Source organism: Aricia agestis, chromosome 15 (genome assembly GCF_905147365.1).
Source record: "Aricia agestis chromosome 15, ilAriAges1.1, whole genome shotgun sequence".
Lineage (NCBI taxonomy): Eukaryota > Metazoa > Arthropoda > Insecta > Lepidoptera > Lycaenidae > Aricia > Aricia agestis.
The window spans coordinates 2,799,719-2,821,550 of record NC_056420.1 but is presented as its reverse complement, the minus strand read 5'-3'; the positions used below and the strand labels follow the sequence as shown (position 1 = coordinate 2,821,550).

The 21,832-nt window shown below is 36.7% G+C and overlaps 1 protein-coding gene across 3 annotated transcripts in view; it reads right to left on the bottom strand.

Moving 5' to 3' along the window:
* LOC121734084 (acetylcholine receptor subunit alpha-like 1) overlaps window positions 1–21,832 on the bottom strand; it is a 269,037-nt gene that overhangs the window by 17,577 nt on the left and 229,628 nt on the right. For all 3 annotated transcript variants that reach the window (XM_042124497.1, XM_042124496.1, XM_042124498.1), the window contains one exon: window positions 18,074–18,118. In XM_042124497.1, the coding sequence (XP_041980431.1) occupies window positions 18,074–18,118 (45 nt within the window). The remainder of the gene's footprint in view (window positions 1–18,073; window positions 18,119–21,832) is intronic.

Below are 21,832 nucleotides of genomic sequence, written 5' to 3'. Positions count from 1 at the left end.
ATTTTTTATTGTTGCTAAACCTGCTAATGGTGATATTCTTGTTTTTTGAAGTTCATCAAACAGTGGACGGGGGCGACATCTAGGTGTTTCATCCAAAATTCTACAGTGGTTGTATGCTGACGAATGTAACGGTAGCTTCATTCCAATATTTGTGATTCTAGTACTTATTGGTGTCAAGCATTTTTGAAAACATTTTTTTGGTGTGCTTTTTACAGTAGAAGTTGTTATGTTTCTTAAGAAGTCTATTTGTTTATTTTTTTCCTCTATAGTATGTTTTAGGCTGGAGCATTCTAAATTCAGATTCATTATTTCTTCATGGGCGGTCTGATTTTCAGTTTGAAGGGTATTAATTTTTTCTTTGAGCATAATAATTTCTGAATAATGGTTACAAGCTGTTACATCAGGAACGCTACTAATCGATTGTTCCAAAAATGAAGTAAAGGTGTTGTCCTGATATTCTATTTCTGACAAATCTGTGTCTGATTTTCGTCGTCTAGGAGGTCTTCTAAGAGTTACATATTCATCGTCCATTTTCTATAAAACTAGTTATTCCTGGTGATCTTTCTCAATCGGTAATTAAAAAAATATATATATGGTTAAATTTTTTTTTTTGTCATAGGCCTCGTATCCGTCGGTGTGATTATCTATGGTAACTTGTCAATGTATTTCATGTGTCAGCTGTCGCCTGTCAATTGTCAGTTGTCATCAGTTGCAAGATATTTTACGGTACATAAGATAACTTTTTTGGATTTGTAAAAATATTTATCCAGAAGGTAGCAGTTTATCCGTTAATCTAGTTTTTAAAATTTTCAAAATGTTGACAACGGATGTAATTATGTTATAATTGTTGGTGTTTTACATAATATGAAGCGTATCTGCTCCTTGTAATTAACTTTCTTGTTTTGATGCTGGAGGATGTGAATGCAGTAGGTTTGTATTGCTATTTTCCGAGAAATTCTGTAGTTTTTATAGCAAAACTGGTATCAAAACACTAGTACCAAGTAAGTTTTGGATAATTACTCACTGTTTTGTCCTCGTCACAGGTAATTACTTGCCAACACTTATACACAATTTTGGGGTTATATGGATTGTTTTAGTCCACTTTTTATGCAAGTTATTTAAGTATTTTAATTTATAATTAAAATACTTAAATAACTTGCAAAAAGCGTCTGCAGGAGAAATAAAAGACGAATCAATGAAACAATTATTCACGCTAGTCTCGATTCATTCTAATAAAAATTCTATCAAGGAGAGCTCTCATTTAATTGAAAAAATTCTAAAGCAAAAGCACTAAATATATTTTTAACGCACTAAGATTTTTTGCGAAGGGGAAAAGAGAAGAGAGAAGAATTTTTCAAGCGCAAAGTCTTTTAACCATAACGCAATTGTTGTCCCGATTGTTTAACTGTTAAGCAACAATCTAGAAAACAAACAAGTTTCAAACTCCAAATATCAGAAAAGCAAGCAAAACACTAAAATGTTTGCAATAAAAATGTTGCTTCACAAGAATTTCTCTGTGTAAAGCTAAAATCACATGGATCGCTTTTATAAAATTAAAACATGCAAAGTTAAAAGTTAAACGAAACTATGGAATATTAAGTTTGAAGCGGAAGGCGAGTTTCATAAACTATTTACACGCTTCCACGTTTTTTACGTGTTTTGAATACATTGTTTTCTATTTTGTTTAGATTGTTGTACGTAATATAATATTATACCTATGAATATGTCAGCATAAGGCGCAGCGCAGGTGACAGACTATCCGTGACGCACTTTTTAGTCCGTGGAAATAGAACCTATGCAATTATATTAAGCAGTAACGCACAAATTTGCGCTGCGCGTCGTGTGCGTTACTGCATATAATTGCATACCTAGGTTATATTTCCACAGACTAAAAAGTGCGTCACGGATAGTCTGTCGTCTGCGCTGCGCCTTCATGTTTTTTGAAGTGAAAAGTTCTTTTGCGTTTTGGATGGGTAAAAATTCAAACTCACGCCAGGAAACGTGACTCGGGCGAAAATTCGTACGACGGAAGTAAACCGGCGCAGCAGAGGAAGTTATATCGCCTTATATGCCGCGATGCAAAATTGTATGTATGTTTCTGCTGTTGTATATCACACGTCCGTTTGATTTTCATTCAGAATCCATCACGGTTTTAACGCCTAAAGGTACAAGTTGGAACCGAGCGACACGCGACAACTGCAGACGACGTGTCGTCGCGACACTACTGGTCTATGTATTTTTTTTAATGAAATAAAGGGGCAAACTAGCAAATGCGTCACCTAATGGAAAGCAACTTCCGTCGCCCATGGACACTCGCAGCATCAGAAGAGCTGCAGGTGCGTTGCCGGCCGTTTAAGAGGGAATAGGGTAATAGGGGAGGGTAGGGAATAGGGTAGGGGATCGGGCCTCCGGTAAACTCACTCACTCGGCGAAACACAGCGCAAGCGCTGTTTCACGCCAGTTTTTATGTGAGAACGTGGTATTTCTCCGGTCGAGCCGGCCCATTCGTGCCGAAGCATGGCTCTCCCACGTGATATTTCTATAAATAAGTGTCGCTAGCTTCGTGTCGCTAGCTGCGGAGGGTGTTTCATAGAAATACATGTCCAAACCAGTGTCCAGTAGTGTCGCGACTCGCGACAACACGTCGTCTGCAGTTGTCCAGTGTCGCTCGGTTCCAACCATAAAGTTAATATACCTAGCGAAATAGAGAAACAAAGGCCAGAGCAAGAGAGATGTCACTATCAGTAACACTGCGTGGTAAAAAGAGACGTGTGATACATTACTTACCTTTCAATCATGCTTGAGTAAGCGTTTAAGTAGTAAGTACACATATTTTTACACACAGATGTAACCAATTTTGGTTTCGTTTAACAGCTCGAGACTGTTGCTCTATTCCGCTAGGTATATTAACTTTATGGTTCCACAAAATGATGTATTCGAATTTTAAAGGAATGATATGATGATGTATTGATGGAAATTAGACCCGCGTTACGAGCTAAGTAACTTAACACGTCAAATCATTCACGCCTTAAAAATCCGTCGATCCCTGAATGATTTATGACATGAGCCCTTCATTGTAGTCGATTGCGATGAATAAGCCAAATTAGGAAAAAGCCAAAAAAGCTACGAGAGAAATGATCTCCAAAAATTTCGACAAAGCCTATCTATATATATAAAATCGGCCAAGTGCGAGTCGGACTCGCGCACGAATGGTTCCGTATCATTATAGAGCAAAATTAGGCCAAATTTTGTGTTTTTTGTATGGGAGCCCCTCTTAATTTTTTTATTAAATATTAATATTATTATCAAATATTAAAGTACACATAAAACTAAGGATTGTTTGAAAAATTCAAGTACCTACCTATTGCTATTATTGATATAGAGCAAAAAAGGCCAAAAAATCACGTTTGTTGTATGGGAGCCCTCCTTAAATATTAATTTTATTTTATTTTTAGTATTTATTGTTATAGCGGCAATATATATACACAATCTGTGAAAATTTCAACACTCTAGCTATTACCGTTCTTGAGTTACAGCCTGGAGACATACAGACAGACGGACAGACAACGAAGTCTTAGTAATAGGGTCCCGTTTTTACCCTTTGGGTACGGATACCTAAAATGGATTTTCAATTGTGTTAGTAACGCTAAAACTCGAAAACGGCTGCACGGATTTGGCTAATTTTAGTCTTAAAATATTTGTAGAAGTCAAGGGAAGGATTTAAAGTGACACGAAGTTGACCGGGACAGCTAGTTAATATATATTTATTTGGTTATACTTGGTAGAGAGTGCAATATGTTCTGGTACATAGTGATATATATATTTTTAATAATAATAATATCTATGGACGCTTCACACCACGTCTGGCCCCGTGCTAAGTACCTAAAGGTCTTGTGTTACAGGTACCAGACAACGGAAATATATTTAATACTCTTATACTATACATATATTTAAGATTTTTATTATATCATACACATATTTAATACACATCCAGACCCGGGAACATTGAAAACTCTTTGTTCCGTCGGCGGGATTCGAACCCGCGACCTCCGGCTTGAGCTACCGACGCGCTCACCACTGAGCCACAGAGGTCGTCAAGTATAAAAATATATTATAAAAGTTATCTTTGCTATAAGTCCGTATATCAATAAATCAATCAAATTCTTTATCAAACACACTATAGTCAAAGATGGAATAAACATATAAATAGTTCACGTCCTTAAATCCCATCTCAATTCTCATGTTATTGAAGTACCAAGTACCAACAAAGTCTTTGGACAATTTAATGTGAATACTGGATACTTTAATTACCTTTCAAAAACTGTAAACCATTACAAAACACACGTAGGATCAAATTCTCACAAAATACACATAAAAGTAATGGTTAAACGAAAACGTATATCAAAAAACACATCAGCATACCCGAGAAAAAAAATATTAACCACATAAAATTCGAACTACCATACTCTTCCTATAAATCACAAGGCTTAGGTCGCGCGTTGTTGGCTGTATATTGCGCTAAAGCCTGCTATACAAGTATACAAGCATACTGCAGAGTTTGTCACAAACAGAGAAAACAATCATTTTTATTTTATTTTTATGAGCCCATGCTATCCCACTGCTGGGCAAAGGCCTCCCCCAAGTTCTTCCATCTGTCTCGCTCCAACGCCACCGCGGGCCAGCCTGACTTGTAGGCATCCAGTTCATCTCGCCATCTTTTTGGAGGCTGTCCACGGCGGCGTCGTCCGTCCACTGGTACCCACTCTGTGGTGACCTATGCCCAACGGTCAGGATACAATCATGAGCTATTTTTATTTTTTATAAAATAAGGGGGCAAACGAGCAAACAGGTCGCCCTATTGGAAAGCAACTTCCGTTGCCCATGGACAATCGCAGCATCAGAAGAGCTGCAGGTGCGTTGCCGGCCTTTTAAGAGGGAATATTACTAATAGGGGAGGATAGGGATGGGAAGAGAAAGGAATAGGGGAGGGTAGGGAAGGGAATAGTGTAGGGGACTGGGCCTCCGGTAAACTCACTCACTCGGCGAAACACAGCGCAAGCGCTTTTTCACGCCGGTTTTCTGTGAGAACGTGGTATTTCTCCGGTCGAGCCGGCCCATTCGTGCCGAAGCATGTCTCTTCCACGTCTAGATTGAGCTATGCTGGATTTATATTAGTCCGCGCGAACGCGTGTTTAGCCGCTACACCGCGAGATCACAAGATCTCTAAGTAACGATTTATGTATAACGCCTCCGTATTCCAGTAGTTTAGAGCGTGGCTCTCGACTCTCGGAGGTCGTGGGTTTGATTCCCGCGTTGGAAACAAGTTATTTCTAAGTTTGATTAGGACATTCATGCAGACCGATTACCTGATTGTCTGACAAGTAAGATGATCCATGCGTCGGATGGGCATGTAAAAAGTCGGTCCTGCGCCTGATCTCTCGGTCCGTCCCACTGGGTTATGAGAGTAAAAGGAATAGAGAGCGCTCTTGTGTACTGCGCACACACTTGGGCACTATTAAAATAAGTGCGGTGGCCTGGTTTCAATGAAACCGGCCACCGCCCTCGAAATCGGTGTGGGAGGCATTTTTATATATAAACTAGAGATCGCCCAATGGTCGAAATTTGACCTTAGTTTCAACGACATTAGGACTAAAAAAATATTGACATTATCATATTTTTTTCAACTCTTGTCTCTAGGACTCGGCTGATCTCAGACTGGCCGTGTAAGCATTGTCTAATAGTATCTAAAATTCAAGTAAAAATTATAATATATTATTTTCAATTTCTCATCTTGTTGTCAACAGACTTCAACCATAAATAAAAGAGTATAATTCGTATGTATAGGCTTGTCACTCAAAAATCTGTCATTTTTCCTAGTGTGTGTAATGTTTTATTTGTTAAAAAAAAGTATGATAAAGACATAATTTCAAAATAATATTAGCTCGATGCACTCCTTCACCATATAAACTACTAGCTGTTGCCCGCGACTTCGTCCGCGTGGACTTCAGTTTATAGCGCGCGATGTCAACAAAATTGGTGTCAAAAGCTTTTATAAAAAAAACCCTGGTAAATCAATACAGCTGTGCAGTGTGCAAACAATAAGTACTTCATTTATGTATGTTAAACTTTATATATTATGCCAAATTTTAAAGCTTATTTAGCCCCCCAATTACACAACTTTACCCATAAACTATTTATCATTGATAGGTTTAGCCCCAATTTCACCAACGTCTGTTAGTGTTAACAGCTTGTTAAAATATCCTGTCTTCTCTTTCATACATATGAAAAACAAAACAGCTAACGTGATACTAATTCGAGCATTAACTTTAACAGTCGTTGGTGAAATTTGGTCTTAAGGTTACGTCACTGCCTGCACAGATAAAGTACTGAGTTATTTAATACCGTAGAATAGATATAACAATCGAAAAAAATCGAGACTTAAATGTAGGATGATACCACCTCTTATAGAAAGACTTTTGCTAGCGCGATGTAGAAGACGCACGGCGCCATCTATTATGAATTTTTTGAACAAATTTACGACCCTTACAACCCTTTTTTCCAGTAAAAAAGTAGCCTATGCCCTTTCTCAGGCTTTAGACTATCAGTATACAAAATTTCATTACAATCGGTTCGGTAGTTTTGGCGTTTGGCGTGAAAGCGAGACTGACAGACAGACAGACAGACAGAGATACTTTCGCATTCATAATATTAGTACAGATTATGTGCACACTGCACAGCTGTTTTTGGGTATTTTGATTAATTAAGGGCCGCGCTACACCGGAATGGCAGCGGCGAGGCGAGCACTTTCAGCGCTGCCATTATGGTGTAGCGCGGCCCTAAGAGGGGTACCACTTACCAGGGTTTTAAAAAGTTTTTAAATTTGACACAAATTTTGTTGACACCGCGCGCTATAAACTAAAGTCCACGCGGACGAAGTCGCGGGCAACAGCTAGTTATGAATAAAAACAATAATATATAATAAAGTAGGTACCGTATGATTAGTTCTGTTATAATAATGAAGTAAAAAATAAAGCGCCATCTGTTTTCATATATTAGAATTAAAATGTTGATTGCATTGATATATTTTCTGGATGGAATATAGGCCAACACAACACACTCGAACTCCTTAGAAATGCAGTAGGAGTTCTATAAGATAAGATAGATTGATTATTATTATAGCAAGTGATAATATTATTAAACATAATATTCTAACGTATTAAAAACTATAAACAAAAACATAATAACTAATAAGTATAATTAGTTTTATGTTCCAACGTAGTAAAAAAAAGCGCCATCTGTTGAATCGTATTAGAACTAAAATGTTCATTGCATCGCGTCGATATATTTCTGGATTTTTTATAATATTATACATAAAATATATTTAAGATTTTTGAAATATTATTTTAATACACATCCAAGACCCAGGAACATTGAAAACTTTTTGTTCCGCCTGCGGGACTCGAACCCAGGACCCCCGGGATGAGCGCTGGCCACGCGCAATGCGAATTCATTTTCATCGATATTTTCATGGAAATAAGATATTTTCCCACATCAAAATGTAGTCTATGTCCTTTCTCAGACTCTAGAATAACTGTGTACAAAATTTCATTGCAATCGGTTCAGTAAATTTGGCGTGAAAGCGAGACAGACAGACAGACAGACAGAGATACTTTCGCATTTATAATATTAGTTTTTGGCGTGAAAGTGAGACAGACAGACAGACAGACAGACAGAGATACTTTCGCATTTATAATATTAGTATGGATTAGTATAGAAGTATAGATACATAAAATATATTTAAGTAAAAAATAAAACACCATCTGTTGAATCGTATTAGAACTAAAATAAAATAAAACGCCATCTGTTGAATCGTATTAGAACTAAATTGCATCGATATATTTCTGGATTTCTTATAATATTATACATAAAATATATTTAAGATTTTTGAAATATTATTTTAATACACATCCAAGACCCAGGAACATTGAAAACTTGTTCCGCCTGCGGGACTCGAACCCAGGACCCCCGGGATGAGCGCTGGCCTGCGCAATGCGAATAAATTTTCATCGATATTTTCATGGAAATAAGATATTTTCCCACATCAAAATGTAGCCTATGTCCTTTCTCAGACTCTAGAATAACTGTGTACAAAATTTCATTGCAATCGGTTCAGTAGTTTTGGCGTGAAAGCGAGACAGACAGACAGACAGACAGACAGAGATACTTTCGCATTTATAATATTAGTTTTTGGCGTGAAAGTGAGACAGACAGACAGACAGACAGACAGAGATACTTTCGCATTTATAATATTAGTATGGATTAGTATAGAAGTATAGATACATAAAATATATTTAAGTAAAAAATAAAACGCCATCTGTTGAATCGTATTAGAACTAAAATAAAATAAAACGCCATCTGTTGAATCGTATAAGAACTAAATTGCATCGATATATTTCTGGATTTTTTATAATATTATACATAAAATATATTTAAGATTTTTGAAATATTATTTTAATACACATCCAAGACCCAGGAACATTGAAAACTTGTTCCGCCTGCGGGACTCGAACCCAGGACCCCCGGGATGAGCGCTGGCCTGCGCAATGCGAATAAATTTTCATCGATATTTTCATGGAAATAAGATATTTTCCCACATCAAAATGTAGCTTATGTCCTTTCTCAGACTCTAGAATAACTGTGTACAAAATTTCATTGCAATCGGTTCAGTAGTTTTGGCGTGAAAGCGAGACAGACAGACAGACAGACAGACAGACAGACAGACAGACAGAGATACTTTCGCATTTATAATATTAGTATAGATAACTGTGCAAAATTTCATTCACCTACGTTTCCCCATTTTTCGTCAAAAGGGATACAAAGTTTTTGGCTCACGTATTAATATATAGATAGAGGACTAGACAGTAAATTCCAGTGGGGTCCTCATATTGCCAATCTTGCAGATAGGCTCAGTTCTGCAGCATACGCAGTCAGAAAAATACGGGAAATTTCTGACGAAGACACAGCAAGACTAGTATATTTCAGTTATTTTCATAGTAGAATGTCATATGGCATCCTCTTATGGGGAAACGCTGCCGACATTAATACGATTTTTGTGCTGCAGAAGCGAGCTATACGTTCATTTTATAAAATGTCAGGTTTTGATTCTCTGAGAGAAAAGTTTAAAGAAATTGGTATTCTAACTGTTGCTTCTCAATACATTTTGGATAATGTATTATATTATGTTAGAAATAATCTTAGTAAATTTACAACCAAAAGTGACAGTCACGGAAGAAACACTAGAAATAAGTATAAACTAGAAATACCGGTGATCAGACTTAGTAAAGTTAGTAAATCTTTTAAAGGTCAATGCAGAGTAGACAGAATCAGCCTTTACAATAAAATCCCAGAAAACGTTCAAAATCTTTCCATTGATAAATTTAAAAAAGTAGTCAAAGAAAGAAGTGTGCCAAAGCCTATTATAAGGTCAATGATTTCATAAACGATGGCACATCTTGGGAGTAGGATGGCTGCTTGCAAGGCTATTTCTACATAATATTTTATGACTTACAATTATGTATGTATGTTGACATTGTATATATAAATTTAAGTTACAACATTGTAAACCTTATTTTAAAAGATTAATTTTTTCTCACTTTTTTGGTAAAAAAGTGGGCCCCGTGCGAGTTTCTTACGCCGGTTCTTCTCGCCGGGCTAGTTCCCGAACCGGTGGTAGGCATCATGTAGACGTTCAGAGAATATTTGCAAAAAATTTTTCTGAATGAAAAAGTTTGAGTTTGAGTTTGAGAGGCGCTGTCACGCTGCAATACAATTACTTGTGATCTCAACTGCTTATGATCTCGAGGTGTAGCCGTCAAACCGCGCGTTCGGGCGGACGCATATAAATCCAGTCGCCGTTTTTTTGGTCAGTACTTAAGATGCGACCCGGTCTCAAGACTCGGTTCGGCTCTGTGATTGGTCCAAATTTTGACAGCTAACCAATCACAGAGCCTGAACCGTGTCTTCAGACCGAGATGCATCTTGAGTACTGACCAAAAATACGGGCCTAAGATGCTGAACAAGTACGAGTACACTTACGGCCGCACTCAGACATTAGGTATAAATAGTCAGTACTTAAGATGCATCTCGGTCTCAAGACACGGTTCAGGCTCCGTGATTGGTTGGCTGTCAAAATTTGGACCAATCACAGAGCCGAACTGCGTCTTGAAACCGGGTCGCATCTTAAGTACTGACTATTTATACCGGCCCTAATGTTGATGAGTTTAAGTATAGAATTAAAATATAATTTCCAAACATGCGTGTGCCGGCTAAGGCAGATAGCGCTTTTGAGTAACGAGTAACGATATCCTCGCCCACCAGTAACTAAGGGTTTACACGACCCAATTGAGCTCATATTACCAGCCCTCTCGGACGTTATGTAGGTAATTACGCTTTACGAGGCCAAATATCGGGTTAAGTTCACACTTTTTATTTTTTATTTATACCTAGGTGTTATCTTTAACTTATAAGTATACTAGATGACGCCCGCAACTCCGTTGCGCCAAAAATCGTTCATCGCTCAGGAACCGTAAATTTTTCGGGGATTAAAAGTGTCCTATGCCCTTTCTGGGGACTCAAAGTATCTACATACAAAATTTCAGCAAAATCGGTTCAGCGGTTTGGGCGTGAAGAGGTAATTACAGACAGACAGACTGACAGATAGACCGACACACTTTCGCATTTATAATATTAGTATGGATGTACATATTTGTCATTTTATATGAAGGTTTGTGCCAATGTTTCGTACGAGAACGTTATACGTAGATATACTTAGACTAAAATCTAAATCATCGTTTGATGTATAATATTATATTGCGCTGTTTTAGATTTTAAAATTTCATGAGAATATAATTTTGTAGTAGTTCGATAGGAAACAGACTGGATCATATTATAATTTAGTAGACTCGGGAACACAGACCCTAGCACCAGATCCTATTATATGAATTCATTTTCGACATTATCTTTTCTTGCCAGTGATTATAAATGCGAAAGTGTCTATCTGTCTGTCCGTCTGTCTGTCTGTTTGTCTGTCTGTCTGTTACTTATGCTTTGAATCCCGGGAAAGGACAAATGATATGTTTTATCTCGGAAAAATATACGGTTCCCACGCGATAAACGAATTTTAGAACAACGGAGTATTAAGAGGATTCCACACCGCCATTTTTCCCATACAAACGCTGTCCCCTGTTTCCTCCCTGGATAATGCTAGTAGAGTTATAATTTTTTTCCTGAATATCTACGGCCACTAATACAATGTCCCTATGTTTTCCTTTTTTTCATAATTTAATTATTAAATAAGATATGAACGTTCAAAAACCCAAAAAAATGGCCAGATTTTCCACTGTGTTCAAACGTCCAGAAAACAGATTTGGATAGATTATACAAAAAAAGCAAAACATAGGAACACAGCTCAAGCCTTTTTTTAATCTTTAATGAAAAAAGTACTTAAATCGGTTAAGTTTTGGAGAAGGAATCAGGGGACAACGAATCGTTGATTTTCTGGATTTTCTGCAGTTGTCTCTATCGCGTTCTGCGGTATAGGCTTGAGGTAAGGGAGACAGCTATAGATATTACACGTACTTTTTTTTCATTTCTCTAGCTGCTGTGGTATCCTCTTAAAGCGGAGCAAGCAAGTATTAAATTCTAAATTTAATTTTAACTTTAAAACATTTTAGTTCAATGAATAACGTATTGCTCATTTCGTTGTTCTGTTACAAAAAAAAAAATCCTACGAGAGAGACTTCACTGTGCGCCAGGGCAAAGCGATTTGTATCATTAATAGTTTCCTGTCGGCCGATAGTATCACTTCTCGGGGGAAACAAGATTCTATTACGTTATTTACGTCTTTGACCTGACCGTTCAGCGCGATTTAAGGAAATACACGACCAAATTCTCCAGAATACGCCGTATATTGATTGCATTATAATATCAACATAACGCCGTCCCTTTCTGTCGCATACACCCGTCCCCTTCCCGCCCGCGTCCCGCATAGAACTTGCCCTCATAATAATAAAATTGTTATGATCTCCGAAACCAAGTTTATGATTTATTTATTCGGTCCCTGTAAATTGTGAATCAGCAAAATATATTTGTTTGCAATAAAAACATAATGTAATAAAAATGTAAGCAAAAACAAACACCAAATTTCAATATCTTTTATGGCTATCGTACATCTTAGAAATAAAAGATTCAGTCGATTTTTTGTATCCTAATCTTTAATATTCTAGAAAAAGATATACAGTAAAAGTGCCTGTCATGTAGACCTTATTATGAATAATTTTACGTATCTGTAAAGGGGTGTTGACGGTCATGTAGACCTATAGAAATTGTGCGTATTGCGCACACCCTTGAACAATATAAATACTTATGAACGCTGACTTCATTACTACATAATTTTACGCGAGTTGAAAAAAAATCCCATCTTAAAAAACGCCGCTAAAGGAGTTTCAACTTAGCAATTTTAAAACATAAAAATATTTTACTAGTATAATGTACATTCTTGTTTATATAGCGTTGGTAAAAATACTTCTCAAACATTACCTCTACATTCAGTAAGGGCTAAGGACCAAGGATGTCTAGTACGTAAATGCTTTTGCGGTATAACTTTGATAATTGTTTCAGTAGGTACAGTATGTTGAAGCAAAAGTTAGGACATGTTTTACCTAGAATGTAAGTTTTTATGAACATTTAGAATTTTCATAATTCTACGGTCTTCCTTCTGCTATATTTCTAAAACATTATTGTGGGATTATACCAAATCTATTTAAAATGTGGCAGGAAAAAGGATTTTGAAAGTAAAAATTTTGCGCAATGGAGGATTAATAATAATAATATAATAATCATGGACGCTTCACACCACGTCAGTCTGGCCCCGTGCTAAGACGTACCTGAAGGACTTATGTTACGGGTACCAGACAACGGAAATATATTTAATACTTTTATACTATACAGTGTGTAACAAAAACTAGTGATAATACTTTAGGGTGTGTACATGTTCCTTGTAGAGAGTTCATTGTGAAAGTAGCAGCTCTGAAAGACGAACATTTTTTTTCACTTTTGTATGGGCAAGGGCCCGAGCGTCACGAGTTTCCCCATACAAAAGTAAAAAAAAATTTTGGTCTTTCAGCGCTGCTACTTTCACAGCGAACTCTCTACAAGGAACACGTACACACCCTAAAGTATTATCACTTGTTTTTGTTACACCCTGTATAAGTACTGTCAGAGAAGTTGATTCCTATGCAAATCGGGGACCTAAGTAGTTTGGTTGCGTTACGTCAAACCCAGCCGACAGATCACAATTAACATTGAATTGACATATTCGACCAAATAACGTCGGTCTGTCAATTGCATAGGAATCAACTTCCTCGATGGTACATATATTTAAGATTTTTATTATACGATACACATATTTAATACACATCTATGACCCAGGAACTTTGAAAACTTTTTGTTCGGTCGGCGGGATTCGAACCCGCGACCACCGGCTTGAGCTACCAACAGCCCACCAACTGAGCCACAGAGGTCGTCAATACCTCGCGAATACGCTAAAAGAATGAAAATTGTGAATGATATAAGGGCATTTTTACTTAAACCTATATAAACGCTTTGGGAGTAAATAAAATCAACTGTGTAGGTACTGCTGTTCTTGAGATACAGCCTAGTAACAGACAGATCAGAGGCCTTACTCCCGAAACTGATATCGATTTCGACTTCAACGGTTTTTGACACTTTAGACATCTAAATAGTGCTATTTTCGATGTCTAAAGCATGTCTAAAGTGTCAAAAACCGTTGAAATCGAAAATCGAAATCGATATCAGTTTCGGGAGTAACGGCCGTTCCCAATATTTGATCTATGTCTGATTTTGCCCTACTAGAGATAGGAATAGCTCACATTTGACATAAAATATATGTCTCTAATGTCTAATGTGAGTTATTCCTATCTCTAGTAGGGCGAAACCAGAGATAGATCAAATATTGGGAACGGCCGTAAGGCACCTGGACCATCGAAGAAATTGATTCCGAGCAGTTGACGGACCTATGTCACTTGGTAGGCTTATGTCAAGTCAATGTTAGCTGCAGTGATCGTTCGGATGCGTTTGATGTAAGGCCAGGTTCACAAGGCACATTCCTGCACGTTTCCTGCACGTTTTTTTGCAGTATACGTCTTTTTTTTTTTTTTTTTTTTTTTAATTATTATTTCGTCCCCCTAACATTATCAGGGCTATTTATTTTCTATTTGTCAATCCAATATAAATATACGATGTCATTAACACTACATTAAAATACCAATTCCAATAAAAATACAAATGATTCCACTAAAATAAACAATTAAGAACAATTAACAAAAAAAACAATTAACAATTAATTCAGTATACGTCTTAACAAATAAATAGTGGCGCATACAATGTATATAGAATTATTCACACGTCGATTGCACTGCACGATTTGTTGCAGTACAATCGGCGTATGAAATATTAATATTAAGACGTATACTGCAAAAACGTGCAGGATTGTGCCGTGTGAACATACTCTAACACGACCAAATAACTTATGTTCTCCGTCTGCCTAGGAATCAACTTCTCTGATAGTACCATCAGATTTTTTTAAGGTACGGAACCCTAAAAACGAAATAGATTTCAGCAAGAATTACATAAAGCTAGCAAAGGCCATTCGTAATGGCCGACTAGATAGAATCGGCCATCGGGCAATAAACGAAGGCTTAATGTCCGGGATATTTTATGCCAGCACGTGACCATTTACGAGGCCGCCATATTGCAAAATTATAAAAAGGTTGGCCAAATTAAATCAATGGCCAATTACAGAATCGTTATTATAGATCCTATTATTAGATAGGATGGCCCAGAATAATAATGGCTGCGAATTTGTGAGGATATTAACATTTATTTTATGTATTTCATGTAGCAGATTAGTATTTAGGTTCAGTTTACATCAATGATTTGACGACCTCTGTGGCTCAGTGGTGAGCGCGTCGGTAGCTCAAGCCGGGGGTCGCGGGTTCGAATCCCGCCGACGGAACAAAAAGTTTTCAATGTTCCCGGGTCTGGATGTGTATTAAATATATGTATGATATAATAAAAATCTTAAATATATGTATAGTATAAAGTATTAAATATATTTCCGTTGTCTGGTACCTGTAACACAAGTCCTTTAGGTACTTAGCACGGGGCTAGACTGACGTGGTGTGAAGCGTCCATAGATATAAAAAAAAAAAAAATGATGAAAAACTCAAAGCAGATATGTTACTACCGCGCGCGTTCTGAAGATTCAAATACGGCCCAATTGGGCCGTCTGTTGTTTAGTCTGCATCGAGCGCAGTCACGAACGTGCCACGTCTTGTCTTACCTAAATAAATTGAAAATGACGTCGTGCGTGTTTCAAAAATGTACCAATTATAACTCAAAAGTAAACAAAACACAATATGGAATCTCTTACCACATGTCTTGATTGCAATAAATACCTCGATTATTTACATTTTCAATTATTTTTTCGAACAATCTGGAAAAAATCGAATTTTCGTCATAGCTCAGGCGAAGAAAGAGACGTTACGATTCGACGTTTAAAAATAGAACTGTCTCTTTCTCTTTTGTTTCAGTTATCTGTCAAATTTGTCAATGTTTGCAATTTTGAATTTGAAAATTGTTCGGAAGAGATTTAAGCCGGAAAATAGTATGGACGTAACATATCAGCTGTATAAGTAGAATATCATTGGTTTACATGGAAACGGGACGCGACGATGCGATAAAATGGAGATGTCAAGTGGATTCACGTTATGGATTTTTATTTATTTAAGTTTATTATTACTTTAATGCTTCGGCATGTCGCATTACGTTTCGTTACGGACCCTCACTTGAAACGACTACAAACGTAATTATCTACGTGAGCAAAAAACTTTGGACCCCTTTTGACGAAAAATGTGGAAACGTAGGTGCATGAAATTTCACACAGTTATAGTTTATATGGAGAAGGAGTGCATCGAGCCAATATTGTTTTAAGATTATGCTTTTATCATACCTTATTTTAATAAATAAAACATTACACACACTACAATGTGCACACTACGATATTTTGAATGACAAACCTATACACACGAATTATACTCTTTTATTTATGGTTGAATCTGTTGTCAAATTAAAAATTTGACAACAGACTTCAACATTGGACATTGGACGATCTCTAGTTATACAAAATATGCTGATTAATTGTGTGCTGTTACATTGCATTCAATTATTCTTTGCCTCTTGACCAAAAAAACTTTTCTTTTTTATGCTGTAAAAAACTTGCATGCTTTTACAATCTACCTTCAAATACTATGAAACTTCCAGCAAAATAATATGTTATCATGTTTTGTAATAGACGACGCCCGTATAGATGACGCACGATTACGTGGGAACCGTATATTTTTCCGGAATAAAAAGTATCCCTTGTCCTTTTCCGGGACTCAAAGTATCCCCATACCTAGCAAAATCTGTTGAGCAGTTTGGGCTTGAAGAGGTAACAGACAGACAATTTTTCGTATTTAATATGTTAGTATGGATTGACAAGAACTTTCTGATGTTATACCGCGTAAACAAATCGAGACAATCCGTAACACTTGCCGTCTACAACAAATCCTTTAAATAAGAAAGCCGCGATCTTCAGATAAAGTGATAGAAGCCAAACATAATCTGACAAGCGAAATGCCTTCGAGATTTCTGCTTGAGCTTTATAGCACAGGAGTAGAGCGAGATATCAAGCACTTAATTTGTTATTGTATGTATATGTTTTAGTTTCAGGCTGCTGAAATCTCGCTAATAATATGAGTAACATAATATAGCAACGAGACAAGAATAGACATAATTTTCTGAGTTTAATAATTAAACATTTTGGTTGAAAAATTACTGCTACAGAGTTTGTTGACATCGACGCATTGGACAGGCGGTAGCACCTCCATCGTGGGTATCGCATACACAATAGATTTTCAATTGTTATGTGGCCGCCGGCTTTCGCTTGGGGATTGATGGGTTAAGAACAAAAAACTAGGTAATTTAGTAATGTATGAATATAGGTATTTAGTAATTAATTAAGTGTAAAACAAAACTTCATTTTGTTTTACACTTAATTCGATTTTCTGCTGTCCAAATTAATACTCTTACTACTGTTTTTATTTTCTAATTAAAATATATTTTCAATAATGTAAAAAATAAAAAAGTATTAGGTACTTATATGCATAGGCTTTTTGTTCTTAATACTATTCCTCACACTGAATACGGCAACACTATAAAGATTTCCCAGGAACAATGACAATAAAACGTGGAGCGGACGTATATCGACTATTAGTCACTTTGTAACGTGACGTAGCATTGAAAGAACCACGTCTCCGTCCCCATCCGGTTTGTCCACCATTTATCACGACGTGTTGACCCCAATCTCGCGAAATGATCGTCAGAATTTGACAGTGAAATACTTCTTTTTTATTGCCGCAAAAGTTTTCGATCGTTTTTTACGATAGCCTCAGACTATTTTGATTGAGCTAATAAAGAAGGGCTTCTAGTTACACATAATATAAGGTAACATAACCTGGTGAACTTCGTTTCATTTCCCTCCTAATATTATAATTCCCTGGACTTTATGAATATTTCGAGACTAATATAAGCGAGAACTAAATTTCAAGTTTATTTTTATTAACCTAAAGCCTAAACCTTTTTATTAACCTTAAGGCTAACCGCGATCGACAAAAATTCAAATAAAATGCCACTTTATAATAATTCTAATGCATCAACTCCCAAAAGGCCACATGCGACCGCGATAACAATAGATAAGCTATTGTGTCTGGTTTTTCCACGATCGAGGTAATTTGTCGGTCGCGGTTAGCCGCGGTAAAGATCGGAACGATACCTTTAGTTTATCTCTACAGTGTTTCTATACTTTCGCATTTCTACTGTGGCCATGCTAAGGCCGATGGAAAGGAGATAATGTAATAGTTCTTAATATGAATAGTTATAAAATTTAACTCACCTGTTCTACCCAAACGTTCGTTGTCATGATTTGATTCTTAAGATTCTGAAAAGAAAGAAAAGTAAGAATTAACACATAATATCACTAATATTAAAATATAATATACACACCAGTTTAATTTCTCATCAGTTTATTCTATAGAAAGATCTATTATTTATGGCAAACATAGTTTTGGCGCGTAGACAACATCGACCCCATGTCGACATGATGAAAAACTGTTTCCTACCCGTACCCTACGTAATATCGTCTAAGTATCACGCGTTTGACCAAAATACGAATGATCACTGGGTTCATTTTGAGTGTCAGCTGTTTTACAAAGTTTTGGAACAAATTTCGCCACTTTGTCAAGTGTCACTTTGTAGACACTTTACAAAGTCCATGACAATGTGGATGTCATTATCACGGAGTCGCTAGTATCTCCAATCATCCAGTGATATTTTTATTTGCGAAAAATCTTGAAAGTGGTAGCTAACAGAGATGGAAAGGATTTCATAATTTTAATTGATGGTAATAAAATATGGACTGTTTTATTTGTAGGACATTTTTACTCTTAAATTACATAACTAATAACCTATCAATATACAAAACATCAGCTCGTTAGGGTTCTGTAATCAACAAAACTTGGTTGACTACTGAACCCTAAAACGGAACCCTAACAAGCTGATGTTTTGTATATTGATAGATTAATAGTTAATTAATTTAATTGTAACATTGTCCTACAAATAGAACAATCCATATTTTAGGACCATCAAATCAAAATATGAAATCCTTTCTATTTCTGTTGGCTACCACTTTCAAGATTTTTTGTAGATAAAAATGTTGTTCGTTTTTTCAAAATGAAGCCACTCACAATTTAGCTTGATAGTAATAAAAAAAATGTTCTAGGGTTCCCGTACTACTAGTAAGATAGTACGCCAAAAATATAATCAACGCGCCAAAAAAAACCATGTCGCTCTTAATTTATCAAACGTAAGATTTAAAAACTTGTCTATGATACAGACTACAAGAATCCAAAACTCGCAGAAGATTTGCTAGAGTTCAAATTAACATCATTAAGCGTTAAAAAATAAACGTAGTGGAAAATTCAATTTATCATTTCTAACTTTACTTAACTTGGATCATAGTCAGCGAAGCTTGAGTTAAAGTTTCTGAGTCACTTTAATGAAATTTCTCGAACAATCGAATAAACCCGACTCGATTTAATATCCGCAATCGATTACGGCTGCATTTAAATTACGTTATTTTTTTCATCTTGGAATGTAAGTTTCTTATTTCCTATGACAAACGATATCAGGGGTCCGATTTTCAAGCCCCGATTGTTGATGCTTGAGAATCGGGCTCCAGTACCCTGATTCTACTGAGACTCAGGGTACTGGAGCCTGATTCTCAAGCAGCAGGTGCGTTGCCGGCCTTTTAAGAGGGAATACGCTCTTTTCTTGAAGGTTTGCAGGTCGTATCGGTCCGGAAATACTGCTGGTGACAGTTCATTCCAGAGTTTTACAGTGCGCGGCAGAAAGTTACGCGAAAAACGCACTGTGGAAGACTGCCACTCATCAAGGTGATGAGGATGGTATGTTTTTCGCGTGGGACGATAGCGAAAAGTTGCAGGTGGTATGATTCCGAACAATTCCTCAGAGCACTCCCCGTGATACAACCGATAGAGGATGCAGAGTGAAGCTACATCTCGGCGTAATTCCAGGGGGTCCAAGCTGTTTGAAACACTATGGCAGTCATATTTCGATTAATTGTCCGAATAATATATAACAATAAAACAAAATATGGCAGATCATTTTAGTAACGGCGGTTTAGCTGTCGAATAGATTTTTTTTATTTATTTATTCATGACCATGGATACAAAGTCCTTCAGCCATATACAATGTCGAATTGAAACACTTTTCAGTGTTGTCGGTACAAGCAAGTTCCAATTATTTTCTCACTTTATTCGTAGCAAAGCTCGTACCAGGCCGCTAGTAATATAATATTATCATAATATAATTACCGCCTCCGTGGTCCAGTGGTTAAGAGCGTGGCTCTTGACTCGGAGGTCGTGGGTTCGATTTCCGCGTTAGAAACATGTTATTTCCAAGTTTGGTTAGGACAATGCAGGCTGATCACCTAATTGTCTGACAAGTAAGATGATCCATGCGTCGGATGGGCATGTAAAAAGTCGGTCCTGCGTCTGATCTCTCGCCAGTCGTGTCGGTCTTCCGTCCCACTGGGTTATTATGACTTATGAGAGTAAAGGAATAAAGAGTGCTCTTGTGTACTGCGCATACACTTGGACACTATAAAATTACTCCTGCGTACCAGGCCTGGTTTCAATGAAATCGGCCACCGTCACCGAAACCGGTGTGGGGGAGGGGGGGGGTTTTTATTATTATATAATTATTGTCTTTTAAGTAATCTTATATCATTAAACGAGCAATTCTTGTATATATATAATTGGTCTAGGAATCTGCTCCAACGATTTTCATGAAATTTAGTATATAGGGGGTTTCGGGGACAATAAATCGATCTAGCTAGGAATCATTTTTAGAAAATGTCATTTTATTCGTGTTTTATCGAATACCGAGCAAAGCTCGGTCAAACAGCTAGTAGTCTATTTAAATGACATCATTTTGCTCATATTGCATGAGTATTTCATTTCCCAGAACAAAATATTATAATATCTGAGGTTAGGTTTGCATGCAAATAGCCAGCATATTTCAGTCATGCTAAATAAATGAGGTGACAATATAAATTGAGTGTATGATGCTAAAATGCTGATAACAAATTAAATTAGTATTAGTTTCAAAATCACGTTAATTTTATTAGTAGAACTAGATGTTCCGCGCGGCTTCGCCCGCGTAATTTAGGAATATCCCGGAAACCCTACATTTTTCTTCTGCAAAAAAGAAACTTATGTCCTTTCACGTGGTTTATTCTTCATATTGTGTGCCAAATAACATAAAAATTGCTCCAGTAGTTTCTTAAGTTAATAAGCAATTTTAAATAATTTCCCCCGTTTTTTCCACACTTTCCTCTATTTCTTCTCTCTTGTTAGTCTTGGCGTGATAAAATATAATAAATACATGCCTGCATGCCGCGCCATGCAGACTGTATGTGCGCCACAGACTGCATGCCGTGCCATGCAGGCTGTATGTGCGCCGCTGACTCGATCACACAGAAAGTGTGCCGTCTGCGATCTCCCTAAGAGTGATTCCACATTGCGTTGCGTCGTCGTAGCGTCGATGCAACCTTTTATTAATTATTTAATACTAGATGACGCCTGCAATAGGGATGATGACAAGGTCAAAGATTAGCGAATTTTGTTAATAAAATACAGAAATCACGGTGAAAAATAAGTGTTCAAAAATTTCAGCTTGATAGCATTTGTATTTTTTTTGTTATGCGCCTTTAAAGTTGGATATTCAAGTCGATTTTTTTTTCAATTAAATTTCATAATATTTGTATACAATTCGATCACTTATGCAATTAAAAGCAACTTTTGTTATGAAACTACTTTCATAAACGCAATATTTAATATACCTGTCGAACAAAGTTGTCTCCCGATACGTATAAACTACGAAAGACTGACGTCAGTCTTTCGTAGCACTTTGTATGGAGCGTTTTGGGCAGGTCTTTTTTATGAGATATTTGAATTGTCATATCTTGGTGAATTTTTAAGCTATCAGAGTCTTTTCAGAGATCAGAGATTCAGAGTCTTTCTTTCAACGATGTTTCTATTTTTTGTGTCCTTCAATTACCGATAAGAAAAAA